This window comes from Taurulus bubalis (assembly GCF_910589615.1).
Source record: "Taurulus bubalis genome assembly, chromosome: 9".
In the NCBI taxonomy this organism is placed as follows: domain Eukaryota; kingdom Metazoa; phylum Chordata; class Actinopteri; order Perciformes; family Cottidae; genus Taurulus; species Taurulus bubalis.
In genome coordinates this window covers 895616-914618 of record NC_136597.1, presented here as the reverse complement: position 1 = coordinate 914618, position 19003 = coordinate 895616, and the positions used below count along the sequence as shown (strand labels likewise).

At 44.5% G+C, this 19003-nt stretch overlaps 1 protein-coding gene across 1 annotated transcript; it reads left to right on the top strand.

Moving 5' to 3' along the window:
• Window positions 1–1378: 1378 nt before the first annotated feature.
• Window positions 1379–9396, top strand: LOC306741719 (protein NLRC3-like; the record flags this gene model as incomplete). The annotated part of the gene is made up of 9 exons (XM_079224034.1): window positions 1379–1449; window positions 1661–1774; window positions 2006–2084; window positions 2237–2468; window positions 4005–5808; window positions 5906–6079; window positions 6356–6529; window positions 8597–8643; window positions 8801–9396. The coding sequence occupies exons 1-9, from the start codon at window positions 1382–1384 to the stop codon at window positions 9394–9396; spliced, it is 3288 nt and encodes a 1095-aa protein (XP_079080160.1). The 5' UTR covers window positions 1379–1381.
• Window positions 9397–19003: the final 9607 nt, after the last annotated feature.

The following is a 19003-nucleotide window of genomic DNA, read 5'->3' as shown; positions in this document are numbered from 1 at the left end:
GATCCTCTGAACATCTGGTCTCCACTACAGAGTCCAGTCTGTTGTCAAAGACACTCTTTACAAGTTGATGATGACAAATGATTTGTCCACAGATGCTGGATTTGATCCTGAAAGACTCTTGTTGGAGCTGTGAGGAGGTTTCTGTGCACAATGACATTTGATCCTGTGAACGCAGCTCAGACTGAGACTCAGTAAACCAGTCAGACTGCATACTCTGATAGTGACGTTAGGAACTCTCTCTGGTGAAGGATAAGAAGCTGCGTCACTTCACTTCGTCTGATGCAAGTTGAAGTTGAAGTGAAGCACAAAGCTCCTTTTCTCCACAGACCTGCTGAGGACAGAAGAGAGCTGCACTCTGATGAAGTCCATGGCTAAACGTTCAGTAAGTGGAGCTGTGATTGGTTAAAAATTACGTTATTGATTGTTGTGAACGTGTGACTGTTTACAGCTGTTTTCAAACACACACGTCAGCTGGGAAACAAGATGGCCACCTGTGTGAGCAGACAGAGAGAAGCTGCTGTTAGTTTGAATGTTGAAGTCCAGATGAAGTGTTGCTATGAATGGTGAAACTGTGATGAAGAAGAGGAGTTCAGTCTGATCTGGGGTGTGTCTGGGCCCTATTTCTTGTACCTGGCTTACTGAGTTAGCGGGCTAATTGTCAGGATAAGATGACGTAGGTCAGGCTTTCTCGGTTTCTCGAAGCAAGCTTAGATAAATCCCCCTAGCAACACATCCAAAAATTAAAACCTGCTCCCAGGCAGGCTTACTGAACTTCACTGGATAAGCTGGCCACTCCCACGGACAAAAAAGGCAGCTCCCTTCCTCATTGATGAAGGAACGATATTAGTTATATTAGTTTTATAGAGAGAGAGTTCTTTAGGGCCCAGAACTCTTACTGACGTGGAGGGGAAGGATTTATCATGAGCCACTTTCCATGCAGACTCCCTGAATTTAGATGGCAACACAAGTTGGATAATGGGGTCCCCAATTCAATTCAGTTTAACCTTGAGGTTATTTAGTATTGAGGTGAATGAGCTGATTGTCATGATGAAGATAACTAATGTGTGAGCTCTCCAGCAGGTGGTGGTGTTGGTGTGAAGGTGTGGACTCTGCTATGAGTCAGTGTGAGGACCGAGAGGAGGAAGTCCCTCCCTATAAAACCAGTCTGTGTGGGGACCATGACAGCCAGACCAGAGCTCAGAGGTGAGAGGATCATTTCTAACTGTCCATGACTCTTCTCATGTCACAAAGTCTTTGACTCACTGACTCTGGTTCTACATGTGTGACCAGGATCCATCAGAGACCAGACTGTCCTGAACCTGAACCTGGACCGGAACCTAAACCTGAGCCTGGACTGGAACTTAAACCCCGCTGTGTGTCCATGAAGAGTGGCCGGTCTAAGATACATCCTATTGTCTTCGAAACTGGACGCCATTCTGTTGATCAAAGGTAAGGATTTCAATAATGATGATGAAAACAAAGTGACGAAGATAATGATGAGATCAGAAGGTCACTCAGGTAAAACTCTGTGCTTTTACACCATATGGTAGATGACGCTTGCGATGCCACAATGGACATACAATGTGAGCTGGTTCTTTATGATTGAATGATGATGGTAATGATGATGATGATGATGATGATATCTCGGTGTTTCTATCAGTTCACAGCAGCAGAGAGAAAAGTCTCCTGAACCCAGCTGTGTGTCCATGAAGAGTGTTTGGCCTAAAGACGGTCTGGATATCTTCAAAGATGGACGCCGTTATTATGACCCAGAGTGAGTTAAAACAGATGACTAACTGTCACACGGATGGCCATCCTTCATCTACACTGTAGATGTTTAAGACTGTAGATTCTCCAGTCTTTAACATATGGTTTATAAATTGATTAATCATGACAGGACACAACATCTTTAACTAATTGTTGTATTTGTGTTTTAATATCATGAACAATAAACAGTCTGTGGAGCAAACACAATGTGAGCTGATTGTTCATGACTCCTCCACAGAGAGGACCAGGAGAGCTCAGAGGTTCCCAGAGGTCCGTCTGCCCAGCAGCATCAAACACACCTGGACTCCATATTTATGGTCTGTACATGTACAACTACTTTTACATCTATTCTGTTCACATCATCTCCATGCTGCACTCTTTAGACCAGTGGGTTGTCAGTCTGTACAACATGGATATGATGTTTGCTTCCATGGTTTTAGTTTGTCATTCATATAATATTCTGTTCCAGCTGCTGGAGGAGAACATCCTCACTTTTGTGAAGGACGAACTGAAGAAGATCCAGAAGGTTGTGAGTTCAGATTACCCAGAATGCTTAGAGACTCAGAGAGAGGATGAGGAGGTGTTGGACGGAGAGGATGAAGAGCAGAGGAGGAGGAGCAGCAGAGAGGCCTTTCAGAAGATCTCACTTCACTTCCTGAGGAGCATGAAGCAGGAGGAGCTGGCTGACTGTCTGCAGAGCAGTAAGAGGATTTCTCTAAAGATTTAACATGCTGGATAAAGAGGACGTTTACTAATGTCTCAGGAGATGGATCAGAATGTAGTCATAGACTCATTCTTTGAGGAAATGACATGTTGAAATATATTCTTTGACTCATTAAGTGTGGCTCAGCTGCAAGGGGTCATAGACCCCTGCAGCAAGCGCACTTCATGTTCTCCTGCAGGCTTATTAAGTGTGGCTCAGCCGCAGGGGTCATAGACCCCTGCAGCAAGCGCCCTTCATGTTCTCCTGCGGGCTTATTAGTTGGAATGCTTCAGCAGTCCAACTATTGTTATCTACTTCTTTATTCAACTTATTATTTTTAAGTGTTGCTCAACTGCAAGGGGTCATATACCCCTGCAGCAAGCGCACTTCATGTTCTTCCTCGGGCTTATTAAGTGTGGCTCAGCTTTAAGGGGCCATAGACCCCTGCAGCAAGCGCACTTCATGTTCTCCTGCGGGCTTATTATAGCCTATATTTCTTCTAATTCCACAAAACTTTGGACCATATCTCCTCCTGCGGCGTTGCCCGCACATGCGTCAAAATACATCAAAACGTGCGGCCTGATCGGGAATCGCCTGGAATGACTTTTTTAAGAGATTCGACTGGCCATTTTCCCGAAAAGTGCGAAAAACGGCGAGAAATTGTTCCATTCACTTGACTGGGGTTTTGGACTGAAGAGAGCAAAAAAACATTCATCTTTGTGCCCACAATGACTCGCCATTTATCGTAGAGAAATGATTTAAAGTTTAAAGCGTTGACAAAAGTCTGGAGTTTATTTGCCCAATTGGGCATTTTTTAATAGCTAGCACAGTTTTTATGTAATTATTGTTCAAGTTTAGGAAAATGTGGGAACCATTTCAGAGTTTACAATGGGTTTGTATGGCAGGTTAGAGTGGTGATGTCATCGCTAGAGCAGGAGGAGCTTTGTACTAAACCCCTTATTTGTATTTTGCCATTCACTGCACAATATTTACTTTTGAGGCATAATTTCTATATGAAAACGTTGGAAATATTGTGTTTGTGGTTCACATGCGTCGTGGAATCCAACAAACTTATACTTTTTTGTCAGCAAGCCTGAAAGCGACATAAAGTCCAACTGCTCCATCAACCTCCATGATAAATCAGACCACAATTTTCTCTCATGATGGAAACGTGAGCACTTTATAAACTGAAGTTACGCTCTCATTTCTAAATCCTTACAAATATTTAAGTAGACGGAAACGTTCTCAGAAGTCTTGTGCTTCTCATGATTATGTTATTTTCGCGATGGGATTCACGGTTGTCTGTCAAATACAATAGTTTGAAAGGTTGTTTTCTCATAAAATCCATATATATATATATATATATATATATATATATATATATATATATATATATATGTATATAATGTACCTCAATAAACATCTCACTACCGGTAATGTATATATATTGCGACGTCTTACGGCAGTAGTAGCCACACTTTCAAAATTTCTTGTGAAATTTTCTAGTTGATCTTCTTGTTGTGTGTTCATTCAGGACTTCTTGCTGCAGTTTGTCAACGTGAACTCAAATCTAACCTGAAGAAGAGGTTCCAGTGTGTGTTTGAGGGGATCGCTAAAGCAGGAAACCCAACCCTACTGAACCAGATCTACACAGAGCTCTACATCACAGAGGGAGGGACTGCAGAGGTCAATGATGAACATGAGGTCAGACAGATTGAAACAGCATCCAGGAAACCACACAGACCAGAAACCACCATCAGACAAGAAGACCTCTTTAAAGCCTCACCTGGAGGAGAGGAACCAATCAGAACAGTGATGACAAAGGGAGTGGCTGGCATCGGGAAAACAGTCTTAACACAGAAGTTCACTCTGGACTGGGCTGAAGACAAAGCCAACCAGGACATCCAGTTCACGTTTCCATTCACGTTCAGAGAGCTGAATGTGCAGAAAGAGAAGAAGTTCAGCTTGGTGGAACTTGTTCATCACTTCTTCACTGAAACCAAAGAAGCAGGAATCTGCAGGTTTGAAGAGTTCCCGGTTGTGTTCATCTTTGATGGTCTGGATGAGTGTCGACTTCCTCTGGACTTCCACAACAATGAGGTCCTGACTGATGTCACAGAGTCCACCTCAGTGGATGTGCTGCTGACAAACCTCATCAGGGGGAAACTGCTTCCCTCTGCTCGCCTCTGGATAACCACACGACCTGCAGCAGCCAATCAGATCCCTCCTGACTGTGTTGGCTTGGTGACAGAGGTCAGAGGGTTCACTGACCCACAGAAGGAGGACTACTTCAGGAAGAGGTTCAGTGATGAGGAGCAGGCCAGCAGGATCATCCCCCACATCAAGACCTCACGAAGCCTCCACATCATGTGCCACATCCCAGTCTTCTGCTGGATTACCGCTACCGTTCTGGAGGACGTGTTGAAGACCTCAAAGGGAGGACAGCTGCCCAAGACCCTGACTGAGATGTACATCCACTTCCTGGTGGTTCAGGCCAAAGTGAAGAAGGTCAAGTATGATGGAGGAGCTGAGACAGATCCACACTGGAGTCCAGAGAACAGGAAGATGACTGAGTCTCTGGGAAAACTGGCTTTTGATCAGCTGCAGAAAGGGAACCTGATCTTCTATGAATCCGACCTGACAGAGTGTGGGATCGATATCGGAGCAGCCTCAGTGTACTCAGGAGTGTTCACACAGATCTTTAGAGAGGAGAGAGGACTGTACCAGGACAAGGTGTTCTGCTTCGTCCATCTGAGTGTTCAGGAGTTTCTGGCTGCTCTTCATGTCCATCTGACCTTCATCAACTCTGGTGTCAACCTGCTGGCAGAAGAACAAACAACCTCCCATTGGTCTAAAGTCTTTAGAGGCAAACCCAAACCAAGACATCTCTACCAGAGTGCTGTGGACAAGGCCTTACAGAGTCCAAATGGACACCTGGACTTGTTCCTCCGCTTCCTCCTGGGTCTTTCACTGAAGACCAATCAGACTCTCCTACGAGGTCTGCTGACACAGACAGGAAGTAGCTCACAGACCAATCAGGAAACAGTTCAGTACATCAAGAAGAAGATCAATGAAGATGTGTCTCCAGAGAAAAGCATCAATCTGTTCCACTGTCTGAATGAACTGAATGATGGTTCTCTAGTGGAGGAGATCCAACAGTCCCTGAGTTCAGGACGTCTCTCCACAGATGAACTGTCTCCTGCTCAGTGGTCAGCTCTGGCCTTCATCTTACTGTCATCAGGAGAAGATCTGGAGGTGTTTGACCTGAAGAAATACTCTGCTTCAGAGGAGGCTCTTCTGAGGCTGCTGCCAGTGGTAAAAGCCTCCAACAAAGTTTTGTAAGTACAGAGAGAGTTAGATTCATAGATCATAACTTAAATACGCTGCTATCTTTTCCACTTATTCATTATCTTTTCTATATCATTGTCTCTTCAGTCTGAGTAACTGTAACCTCTCAGAGAGAAGCTGTGAAGCTCTGTCCTCAGTCCTCAGCTCCCAGTCCTCTAGTCTGAGAGAGCTGGACCTGAGTAACAACAACCTGCAGGATTCAGGAGTGAAGCTGCTGTCTGCTGCACTGGAGAGTCCACACTGGAGACTGGAGACTCTCAGGTCAGATCAAAGTAGTTTGTCTGAAATGATTAAATGTGTCTCGAAACAATCAGCTCCATTCAGTGAAAACAGACTCTCTCTTTCTAAATCTATGAGTTTGTTCATCAGGATTTCAGATTTCATAAACCACTTTTACACCAGAAAATAAACTAGAACTATTGAACCAGAAAAAAAATATCTTTGTTCTTTTTATTATACTTTTGTCCAGATTCATTATCAAAGAGATTTTCATTTTAAAACAAATGTTATTTTATTGTTGTTAATTGTCTTGTACAGACTGAGTAGCTGTAACCTCTCAGAGGAAGGCTGTGCTTCTCTGGCCTCAGCTCTGAGCTCCAACCCCTCCCATCTGAGAGAGCTGGACTTGAGCTACAATCATCCAGGAGACGCAGGAGTGAAGCTGCTGTCTGCTGGACTGAAGGCTCCACACTGGAGACTGGAGACTCTCAGGTATGAAGAGGCCTTCTGCAGTCACAGACCATCAGTCTGATAGAGGAGGTAGAGCTGGACACCTGTTCTGTCACACTGTCAGTCTGGTTAATATGACCCTGACATATGAATATATATTTTTCTTTCTGTCAGGCAGGCAGACCTAAAATAGTCCAACAATTTGATTTGACCTTTGATTTACCATCTGGATATAATATATTCTTATTGATGCAGTATTCGGTCAACAATCGTACCTGACACAAAAATCTTCCAAATAATAGAGATTTTAAGGATTACAGTTTTCTGACGCTTTGCATCCCATCCTCATCGCCAAATTGTAGTCGTTGATTTTCTTTGAACAGACTGGTCACAGATGAGGTTGGAGTCGAAGATCAATTGATCAGAATTATTTATTGGACCTGAATCATGGGAAGGACAGCAGTTTGCTGGACTGCAGAATTTCTTCAACTCTCTGAGGAAAACACAAGACCCTTATACCCTCTCGTCACATAGAAGTGGGGGTGGGATATACATGGGTGTCATCTTTATGTCCATTTGTGTATGTTAACCAGCTTAATTAGGTCTGAACCTAGTGGTCAGCTATTTACATTCCAGTGAGAGATGCTTAACACAGGTATGCTAGACATAAGTCCATATATGGAGATGGTCAGAAAATAGGCATGCAAAATATATGTCCCTGAAAAGATAAGAGTTGACCCTACTGGGTCAACCAGATACACCTGTTCAACCAGAATGCGTCCGGTCACACAGAGTTCTGTAAATGAGTGTGTAATTATACAACAAAGCTGTACAGATATACTAATAAGTTGTGGTGAGACTTCTCATAAGCTGCTATAATATTACTGTAACATGCTCCCATTACCAATGTGAGTCTCCCCTCGCACAATGACACCAGCACACTTGTGGCCTCGTCCGTGCGCTTGTTGTCTCCTTCTGCAGGTCTTGCAAACTGTGTCTTCGGCTCCTTTCTGAACCCTTTCGTCGCTACTGTAGTTCATGTAAGGGAGGGACCCAATCAGTTCCAGCTGAGGCCAATTAGGCCTCTTCCCGGCACTGTCCCCTGAACCACTCCCCTCTGCAGCTGAGCCCAACCACGCCCTCGCCACCACATTTACATGCAATGTTATTAATCCTAACATGTATATACAGGAGATATAAAATATCTCCACACTTATCAGGACCAAAACATCCAACAATCAAAGATTCTATATGGACAACTGATCAGCTGACTGATCCAGTGTAATGGCGAAGAGCCGTGTGGTGGTGATGAACCCACAGAGAATCGTCTCCATCTCGGCAGTGCTACAGAGCTTTTCAGCCTCTTTTAGCTCCTAGTTTTGGTTCTGCACCTCATTTCCTGTTTGGTTCAGTCTGTGTTTCCAGCAGCAGCTGTTCTTCCAACAAGCTGTGATGAAGCCACTGTTCACTACCTGCTCAGCAGCGAACAGCAGACAGATTCAGTTAGGGACCAGCTGGTGAACATAGTGGAGCATTTAGCAGCTAAAGAGACAGATGTTTCCCTCAGGAGGTGGATGACACCAAACACAGAGCTAAGAGAGAGAAACTAGTGGACTTACATTCATCAGGAAACACAAACTGAGTCCTGATGAATCATCATGTTGATGTGGAACTGCTGGATGTGGAAGCAGCTCGTTGATATCATGTCAGACACAACTACTTCATAAACTGATGATATGTCAGATGTTGTGTTTACAGCTTGTTTTCACTGAACAAGTGGACAAAGAATAAACTGATGCAGGTTTAAACATCTGATGTACTGACTGACTGGTAGAGGAAACTGAGTCTGAAATGAAGGATGATTGTCAATATAATACTGATAATAATATATCACGAATAAGTGAACATGATGAACTGTCGTCATGGGCCAATCAGAAGAAGCTCCATGAAGTAACAGAATATGAGCTGATGAATAATAAGTGGTCCATGTGAACATGAATCACAAAGCTCTGTGCATGAGAGTGATGTCATGTCCATGTGAACATGAATAACAAAGCTCTGTGCATGAGAGTGATGTCATGTTCATGTGTCCACCTCTCCTTCTTTCAGGGTGGAGCCTGCTGGAGTCCGATGGTTCAGACCAGGTCTGAGGAAGTGTAAGTGTGCTTTGAATTTGATTCATGAAAACATTCAACCATCTTCAGACTGTGACATCACTCATTCACATCTCTGATGTCATCATCAAAGTGTCACTAGATGAACAGATGATAGATTAATAACTGCAGCTGTATTGTGTCTTGTTCTCTCCATCAGATTCCTGTGAACTCACACTCGACACAAACACAGTAAACACAGACCTCAAGCTGTCTGACAACAACAGGAAGGTGACATGTGTGGAGCAGGATCAGTCATATTCTGATCATCCAGACAGATTTGACTACTGGCCACAGCTGCTGTGTAGAACTGGTCTGACTGGTCGCTGTTACTGGGAGGTCGAGTGGAGAGGAGGAGTTTCTATATCAGTGAGTTACAGAGAAATCAGAAGGAGAGGAGAAAGTAAAGACTCTTTGTTTGGAATGAATGATCAGTCCTGGAGTCTGGAGTGTTTTAATGGTGATTACTCTGTCTATCACAATAAGACAGCAACATCCATCACCTCTTCCACCTCCTCCTCCTCTGGTAGAGTAGCAGTTTATGTGGACTATCCTGCTGGCTCTCTGTCCTTCTACAGAGTCTCCTCTGACACACTGATCCACCTCCACACCTTCAACACCACATTCACTGAACCTCTTTATCCTGGGTTTGGGTTTGGGTTCAGGTCCAGGTCTGGTTCCTCAGTGTCTCTGTGTTCTCTGGAGGAGGGAGAGTCTCCTCCTGGTAGAGAGACTTTCTCTCTGCTGTCCAGATAGTTCAGCCTGTGTCACACACAGCTGATGTATGTTAGTACTAATCTGACCTCTCAGTGGTTGTAAACAGTTGCAGCAGGTGAGGGGTACCTGAGCTGATCTGGACTCAGGGGGGTTGAGAGCTCTCTGGACTTGTGGTGTTGGATATGGATGTCTGATAGCTGAGTAAGGTCCATGTAATGACCTGAAATGATCTGTTGTCTGAGAGAAGCTGTGAAACGAAAGTTTTGAAGGTAACTAGGTTCTATGAATCCTGGATGACTGCCAGAGGCCGTGCTTAACACTGGATAGCTTCCATCTCACGCATAAGTAGGTTGAGTATTTATAACAACAAAGTCACCTGTGACCTCGGATCACTGAACTGGTTCCTCGTTGTAAACCGCGCACCAGTCGGGAACAGTCTCCGTCTACATTCGTACTGTAGACTGGTGATGGCGCTCTGACATTCAGAATAGTCCTCCCGACTGGCTCTGTGCAGCAGCTCAGCAGGCGGTCGGGCCCTGCAACGGCCAAGCCCATAGTTGACAGCGGCTGGGATCAGAATGCTAGATCAGACTACCTAGCTGTAATAGGAGGTTTCTGGCCACGTGTGAGCCAGGGCATCTTGACCCGGAGGACAGGTCCTCTCCTTTAAGGAGAACCAGTCGGGGCAGTGGGTCAACATCTCAGAGGCAAAAAGATCCACCTCTGCCCTGCCGAAGACACCCCAGATGCTGTGCACCACTTCATGGATGAAGCCGCCACTCCCCCGATGGAGGCTTGCTCCTGGTTCCATTCTCCTGGTCAATACATCACCAAAGGCTGATCGGGCGAGGGTCTGCCCAAGTCAGAAGTACACGGGACACCCGTAGCAGCTTTGTTCAGCCACTTCTGCAAAGGGGCGGAGTGACAGCAATCCCAAAGGAACGACGGATAAGTCCGCTGTCAATTTGCCCTCGCAAAGAAAGAGGAATTAGGGTAACCGCCTGCCCACTCAGAAGAGGGGAAGGCTGCGGAGGATGTCGTCCACACGCTGGGGCGATGAACGGGCCCTCATAGTGGCTACATCCAAAACTACACAGATGGAGGTTATGCTCTGAGAAGGGCTCAGAGAGCTCTACCCTGTGTTCACCCTGAGACCCCACCGTCTGTGGTGAGGCACAATCGGAACCTGAACATAGTCATCCTTCAAGTTGACAGACGTGAACCGGTCTCCTCTGGAGATGGCACGAAGGAAGTTTGCTGTGCTTGGCATGTGAAACGATAAGACCCTCAGTCCACTGTTTTTCTTCCTTCCTAGGAAGTAGGTTGAATAGAGCCCCCCGGGGAGCTGGAGGCTGAAGTAGCAGGGAAACATGCCCGCGAAGACCAGATAATTGCTGCCTGGTCTGACCAGCTTGTACAGTCTGCTTAAGCACCTGCAGAGCAACCGAGCCGAAACGTCTCCCCCAGTTCGACTGGGACAGTACGGAGGGTTCTCCTAGATGTCTCAGACAAGGGTAACTGTACCAGCCACACCTGGCGGTGGGTCTGAACTAGGGTGGACAATTAGGCGCCCAAGTTTCCATTAACATAATTGCAAACGCTTGCAGTGAAGCATCACTGAAGCTGGTGGCAGAAGAGGGGCAAGCATGAGATTCAATTCAATTCAGTTTATTTTGTATAGCCCAACATCACAAATACAAGTTTGCCTCGGAGGGCTTTACAATCTGTACACATGACATCCCTGTCCCGGGACCTCACATCGGATCAGGAAAAACTCCCCCAATAAAGATAGTAAAAACCCTTCCACAGGGAAAAAAAGGGGAAGAAACCTGAGGGAGAGCAACAGAGGAGGATCCCTCTCCCCGGATGGACAGAAGCAATAGATGTCATGTGGCCAGAATGAATAACGTAACGGAGTTACAGCACATTCAATGAATGTGACAGAAATTATTCATATAATGAGTAGTATGCATGGTCCATGATCCAGATAACCACGACCCATTAAGCAGAAGGAGGTAGAGAGGAGGGGCATCCCAGGGGCAGTGGGAGGAGAAAGCAGGGCCATGGCAGCTGGCAGGACGGCTCCAGGCCAGTTGCATCAGCAGGGCCATGGTTGTATCAGCCTGGTTCCAGGCAGCCACGAATCCATGAAAAAAGAAAGTAGAGTTAGTAATATGCATTGAAGAGACAATCATTTATCCAGAAGGAGAGAAAGAAGAGGTGAAGAGGAGGAGCGAAAAGAGGAAGAGAAGGAAAGGAGGAGCTCAGTGTATCCCAAAATGTCCCCCAGCAGTCTAGGCCTATAGCAGCATATCTAGGGGCTGGACCAGGGCAAACCTGAGCCAGCCCTAACTATAAGCCTGAAACAGCCCTAACTATAAGCGCCATCAAAGAGGAAAGTCTTAAGTCTACTCTTAAATGAGGAGATGGGAGAGGGAGTTGCCTCTGGTGTCTCTCCAACATGTGTCCAACTCCCTCAGATATTCCGAGGAAGGAGGGATACAAAAGGTGGCAGGAAAAGGTGGCAGGGGCGGAAAAGCACCTGAAGAAAGCACTAGCAGGTGGGGGTTGCAGCTGCCGTATGTCCAACTGCTGGCGTGCCAGTGCCATGCGAATGACAGACCCCATGGAGCTACCAACTGCCCCCCCCCTGACTGAAAGCCTATGGGCTGAGGGGCGGGAGCCAGGCCCAGGAGCCTGGTAGGGCCACTCGCCACTGTATTCAGTAAAGAGATTGGCTGACGCTGCCACTGAGATAACATCATCCTCTGGGATCGGCTCAGCGATCAGGTGGATCTGATGCCTCAGTCCTCCCTGCAGTAGGGTGGAGGGTCAGGAGAAGCGACTTCATCTGAGCTAGTCCGGCAGTCAACGGATTCACTCTTCACTAGTCTGGTAGCTGTCAGAATTAACGTGGTCTCAGTTAGTGGTGGGAACACGGCGCTACCTTTCACAGCCGCAATGTTACCTGAGTCGATGTACACTCTCAGTATCGTCATCGACTTAATTAACCTCAGTAGCGTCCCACTGAGTCAACCTGAGCGTGACGCTCTGCTCACGCCACAGTGTATCAATCTTGCCAATCAAAGGGCAGCTGTAGCTCAGGGGGATGAGTGGTCGTCCCGCAACCACAAGGTAGCCGGCTCGATGCCCAGTCTCCCCATAGCTCACATGTCGAAGTGTCCCTGAGCAAGACACTGAACCCTTAACTGCTCCCCGGGCGCCTCACAGGGCTACCCACTGCTCCCTATCCAGGGATAGGTCAAATGCAGAGAAGAGTTTCCCCAAGGGGATCAATAAAAGTGCATGTTTCTTTCTTTTCACCAAGTGGACGTGGTCCCATTACCACCCCTCAATAAGCAGGAGCGAGAGAACCGTGAAATCTGCTGTTGTAGAAACAATATTAGTCGATCTCACCCGATGATGCTTCATGGTGTGAAGGTAGCCGACCTGGTGATGACTGACGATAGGTACGTTGCTCGGCTTGATGGTCCGGACGTTGAAAAGAGAGGGTACAGCTTGTCGCAGCCTTTGTAGGGCGAGAGACCCGCAACTCCGACCGGTGGTCACAAGCAACAAGCTTTTTTATTTTATACAAATTCAGCTTTAGCTGATGGTAACATGGTAGTTAGCCTGCATGTTTTACTTTGTGTATAAAACTGAATTTTGTTCTCTTGAAACATTTGTTTGTATGAAGAAAAACCTGCGAATGTCAAAAGAGAGTCTTTCTGGATCAGATTCAGCATCTGTGGAAAAATGATCCATTAATAATAATAACAAATGAACAAACTTTGATAGGTGACGTTGAGATAAAAATAAATCAAAGTTTTGGGGATGATTCTAGATAATAAACCACATAAACATCATGTCAACACAAAAATGTCAAAATCCATCACAGCAGTGTATAAATGAAGGATTTGTTAAATCCAGCTTCATTATTCACGTTGTATTGAACCAAATTACTGATCATGAACCAACTCATTAAGTTTCTATTGATTTCTAACCCATTACTGAGCTCAGAGTAATTTGGATGATGATGATATTACTTTTTATTCTTTGATTTGTATTATTACTGATCGTGTGTTTATTTAATGACGATAATGTTTCAGTGATTTTCATTCATGTGTTCATGTGTGATCAGATATGCTTTATAATCACGAATGGTTAAGATGAGTAAAAATAATCTTGGTTTAACATACTTTGGTCTGAGTAGTCAGCGTAGAAAACAGGTTGTAAGTGCAGATGCTGTAACCATGGTAACTGTTTAGGAAACATCCTGCCTGATGTTCCACCTGGGCCCCGTACCTCGTACGTGGTTCAACTAAGTCGATCAAATGTCCTATTATCCATCTTAAATTACCCCGATGATTGACATCAGGCTATCTCGGTTTCTCAAAGGTTGATCCGCGCTCACACAGTCTCGTTAATTCGAACCAGACGTCAGTCATCTGGATAATTGAGCGCGCCGGTCTGCTTCAAAAGGGGAAAAAGTCGAGCACTGAATCCATGATCTTCTAACGCTACAACATGACAATAAACTCAAAGGACAAGACACTTTTTTCTCTGCTGACATGAACGCATATGAGGAAGTCAAGGCCATAATCATGGCAAAGTCTAAAGCTGCGTTCACAACATTGCATTGCTTTTGGTGTGAACGCAGCTTAACACCGTCACCGCTGCGAGGGCAAAATATGGCAAAATATCAGTTAAGTTAAATGCATAAGTGTTGGGAAAATATATCGGCTAATTTTAAGTGCGTCATCACCCCAATCAATCAGATGTATATTTATTTAAATGTGCCTGCTGGCAGTAGGCTTTCAGAATTAGTAGATAAAATGCTTTGGTGATTTTTCCAAACTTGCTTCGTGGAACCGAAAAGCCTGACCTGCGTCATCTTATAAAATTATCCAGCTAACACAGAAAGCCAGCTACGAGGAATGGGGCCCAGGAAGACCAGACAGGAACTTTAGAAATAAGTGTTAACTTAAAGAAGTCTGTCATGAATTGTAAGACTACGTAAACAGCTTCATCCAATGATTTATTAATGTTTAGTTGTTGACCATATATGGACCAGAAAGTTAAAGATGCTCCAAGTAAAAATGTAGAAATATGAGACAACAAATAACCAGGACTTCTTTTTCCGGCTTCTGGTTTGGAGTCTTTTTGACGAGGCTTGTTGGTGATTTAAACATTTAGGTTTTTTTGACATTTTATCTTTCCTTTCTTTACTTCTTGCATAATCCGTTTTTGTAACCTTTAACCTTGTTATTGTAAAAATTAATAAAACTGGTTTGTATTTTGTACATTCCAACCAAAGTCCAGTCTTGCTCGTCTCTGACGGTGTCTGGTCGTCTCCATATGGTGAGAGACCGCTTCTACTGCGATCGGCTGACATGAGTGAATGATTGGATATGAATATGAATAACAGACCTTCTACAAGCTGAGGTTAAATGGTTTTGTTCAACCTCATGTGATTTAATAACTTGGTTGGCTCAGATTGTTTTGATGCTCTGCTGGTTTATCATGCTTGGTGTTGCAAATGATTACATGACTGATGCCGTGTTCACACCAAAAGAGTTGCGAAATATTTACAGAGGATAGAAGCGAAAAAGCGTTGCGAAAATTCGCAACTCTTTTGGTGTGAACACGACATTAGACATTAGCTGTTGTGATTTTGGTGAAGCAATAGGGGGGAAGATTGACATCTAAACTGAGGGTAATGGGGTCAGGGTCCTGAAGGTTCCTAACCACACTCTTCTAGTTGTGCCCTTTTAACAGGTCCATCCTGGAGTACTTCCAGTCCTCCTCAACCTGTTGCACACACAATACGTTGATATCCGGGTGTTGAGGAGGCCGACTTCTTAGCCTGAACTATGTGATACAAAGGCAGCTATGGTCCATGACAGAGGACAGAGAAGGTTACAGTCTCTGATGTCCCTCTGGATCTTGATCCGGGGCCCTGAATTTGTCTAGTTACACTGAAGTTACAGTGAGTAACTTGTAGTCCGATGTTCATAAGTGTCTGGTGATCAAAAGGAGTGTTAACCCGAGTGGTCCATGCTAAATATTCACCGAGTAGTGCAAAGAAAATAAGACATGAGCACAGTTTAACCATTCTGAGACCGTTTGGGACGAATCAGCGTCATGAAACAAAAGGAAATAAATGGTGTTACAAGTTACTCCAAAATGATTAAGTTGATTGTTTGTATACGGCTGAGGGAGTTTGATCAGTATTCAGTGTGTAGAACTATAGATTTGGGACGCAGACTCTGGTGTTGTTCCTCTACAGCAGGGGGTGACCTCTCACTGTGCATCACTTTGTAGAGTCCTGAACAACTGAAGAGGTTTGGACTCAAGAGATATGCATGTCTATACACAGTGTATACATGTCTATACATGTACAGTGGGTACGGAAAGTATTCAGACCCCTTTAAACTTTTCACTCTTTGTTTCATTGCAGCCATTTGCTAAAATCAAAAAGTTCATTTTATCTCTCATTAATGCACACTTAGCACCCCATCTTGACAGAAAAAAATAATGTAGAAATCTTTGCAAATTTATTAAAAAAGAAAAACTGAAATATCACATGGTCATAACTATTCAAACCCTTTGCTCAGTATTGAGTAGAAGCACCCTTTTGAGCTAATACAGCCATGAGTCTTCTTGGGAATGATGCAACAAGGTTTTCACACCTGGATTTGGGGATCCTCTGCCAGTCTTCCTTGCAGGCCAGTCAAGAATGGTCACAGAGTTGTTCCGAAGCCACTCCTTTGTTATTTTAGCTGTGTGCTTAGGGTCATTGTCTTGTTGGAAGGTGAACCTTCGTCCCAGTCCGAGGTCCAGAGCACTCTGGAAGAGGTTTTCTTCCAGGATATCTCTGTGCTTGGCCGCATTCATCTTTCCTTCATTTGCAACCAGTCGTCCTGTCCCTGCACCTGAAAAACACCCCATAGCATGATGCTGCCACCACCACGTTTCACTGTTGGGATTGTATTGGGCAGGTGATGAGCAGAGTCTGGTTTTCTCCACACATATTGCTTAGAATTAACACCAAAAAGTTCAATCTTGATCTCATCATACCAGAGAATCTTATTTCTCATAGTATGGGAGTCCTTCATGTGTTTTTTGGCAAACTCTATGCGGGCTTTCATGTCTTGCACTGAGGAGAGGCTTCCGTCGGGCCACTGCCATGAAGCCCCAACTGGTGGAGGGCTGCAGTGATAGTTGACTTTGTGTAACTTTCTCCCATCTCCCTACTGCCTCTCTGGAGCTCAGCCACAGTGATCTTTGGGTTCTTCTTTACCGCTCTCACCAAGGCTCTTCTCCCACAATTGTTCAGTTTGGCTGGACGGCCAGGTCTAGGAAGAGTTCTGGTCGTCCCAAACTTCTTCCATTTAAGGATTATGGAGGCCACTGTGCTCTTAGGAACCTTGAGTGCTGCAGAAATTCTTATGTAACCTTGGCCAGATCTGTGCCTTGCCACAATTCTGTCTCTGAGCTCCTTGGGCAGTTCCTTCAACCTCATGATTCTCATTTGCTCTGACATGCGCTGTAAGGTCAGGTGTGTGGCTTTCCTAATCAAGTCTAATCAGTTTAATTAAACACAGCTGGACTCCAATGAAGGAGTAGAACCATCTCAAGGAGGATCAGAAGAAATGGACAGCATGTGAGTTAAATATGAGTGTCACAGCAAAGGGTCTGAATACTTATGACCATGTGATATTTCAATTTTTCTTTTTTAATAAATTTGCAAAAAATTCTGTCAAGATGGGGTGTTGAGTGTATATTAATGAGAATGATAAAATTAACTTTTTTGATTTTAGCAAATGGCTGCAATGAAACAAAGAGTGAAACATTTAAAGGGGTCTGAATACTTTTCGTACCCACTGTAATTTAGTGTTTCCTGCCACCAAAGTCTCTCAGGCTTTGTAAGCTCGGCAGGCTCCATGCTGACTCTGCCTTTCCATCCTTTTGACACAAGTGTCTGAAGGAAATGTGTTCACTTTTTACTGCTGCAGTAGACATCACATATTCGGCCCAACGATCTAATGCATTTGTCCCATTTTCAGGTAGTGTGGCCGAGTGGTCTAAGGCGCTGGATTCTTCACTTTTTAGTGCTGCAGTGGACATCCTGAAAATGGGACAAATGCATCAGCTCGTTGGGCCAAATATTTGATGTGCACTGCGGCACTAAAAAGTGAAGACATTTCCTTCAGACACTTGTGTCAAAAGGATGGAAAGGCAGAGTCAGCCAGCTTTACAAAGCCTGAGAGACTTTGGTGGCAGTAAACACTGAATTATGTCACTTTAACAGGGAGCTAAGCTTGTGAAATGACAGTGGTGGGATTTGAACCCACGCCTCCTGAGAGACTGGAGCCTAAATCCAGCGCCTTAGACCACTCGGCCACACTACCTGAAAAACAGCCATATGCATCAGCTCGTTGGGCCAAATATGTGATGTCTACTGCAGCAGTAAAAAGTGAACACATTTCCTTCAGACACTTGTGTCAAAAGGATGGAAAGGCATAGTCAGCCGAGCTTACAAAGTCTGAGAGACTTTGGTGACAGGAAACACTGAATTATGTCACTTTACAAGGGATCCTATCTTGTGAAATGGCAGTGGTGGGATTTGAGCCCACGCCTCCTGGATTCCGCCAAGTTTACAAAACCTGAGAGACTTTGGAAAGACTGAATTATGTCACTTTACCAGGGAAAAATGTAAATTAAAACAAGAGCTTTCCATGAGACCTGGAAAACTGCTGTTATCAGTCCAATCTTTAAATCTGGTGAGTAAGACTTGACATGCAATTACAGACCCATTGCCATCCTTCCAGTTGTCTCCAAGATACTGGACAAATTTGTAGCAGAACAACTCATATTACATCTAGAGACAAATCAGTTACTGTATCAACAACAATTTGGATTCAGACCCAAACAGTCTACTGAGACGGCAAACTGCCATCTAATTGAAAATATAAACGGTCTTTTGGATAAAGGCCATACTGTGAGAGCAGTTTTCTTAGACTTAAAAAAAGCGTTTGACACTGTTAACCACAGTGTGTTGATATCCAAACTTCCCAAATTCCAATTTTCTAATCTTGCCTCACAATGGTTTGTCTCGTACCTCAAGGGAAGAATACAATGTGTGAGAGTCAATGGGGAAAAGTCCACCATCCGTGCCAATAGCATGGGGATACCCTAGGGATCGGGATAAGTCCATTGCTATTCAGCATGTATATCAACGACCTACCTGAGAGTTGGCTGGTGGTTGGCTGCCAAATGTATACCGATGATACAGTTATTTATACATCAGCCAAAACATCTAGCAAGGCCGCTGATCAGCTTACTGACTCCTTACATTCTGTATCACAATGGCTTGAGTTCTCTCATTTAACACTGAATGTAAAAAAAACTGTCTCAATTAGTTTTTCAATACGGAAACGACATGAAAATGCTAGATTTATGGTAAAAATAAAGAATGAGGTCATCAGTGAGGTTGACAATGTCAAGTACTTAGGAATCATCTTAGACTCAAATCTAAGCTTTGATAAACAAGTACGTAACATCAGTAAAAAAGTTAAACCGAATCTCAACTGCTTCAGATTCATTAGACAGTATCTGCCATTCAGCACAGCTCAGCTTTACA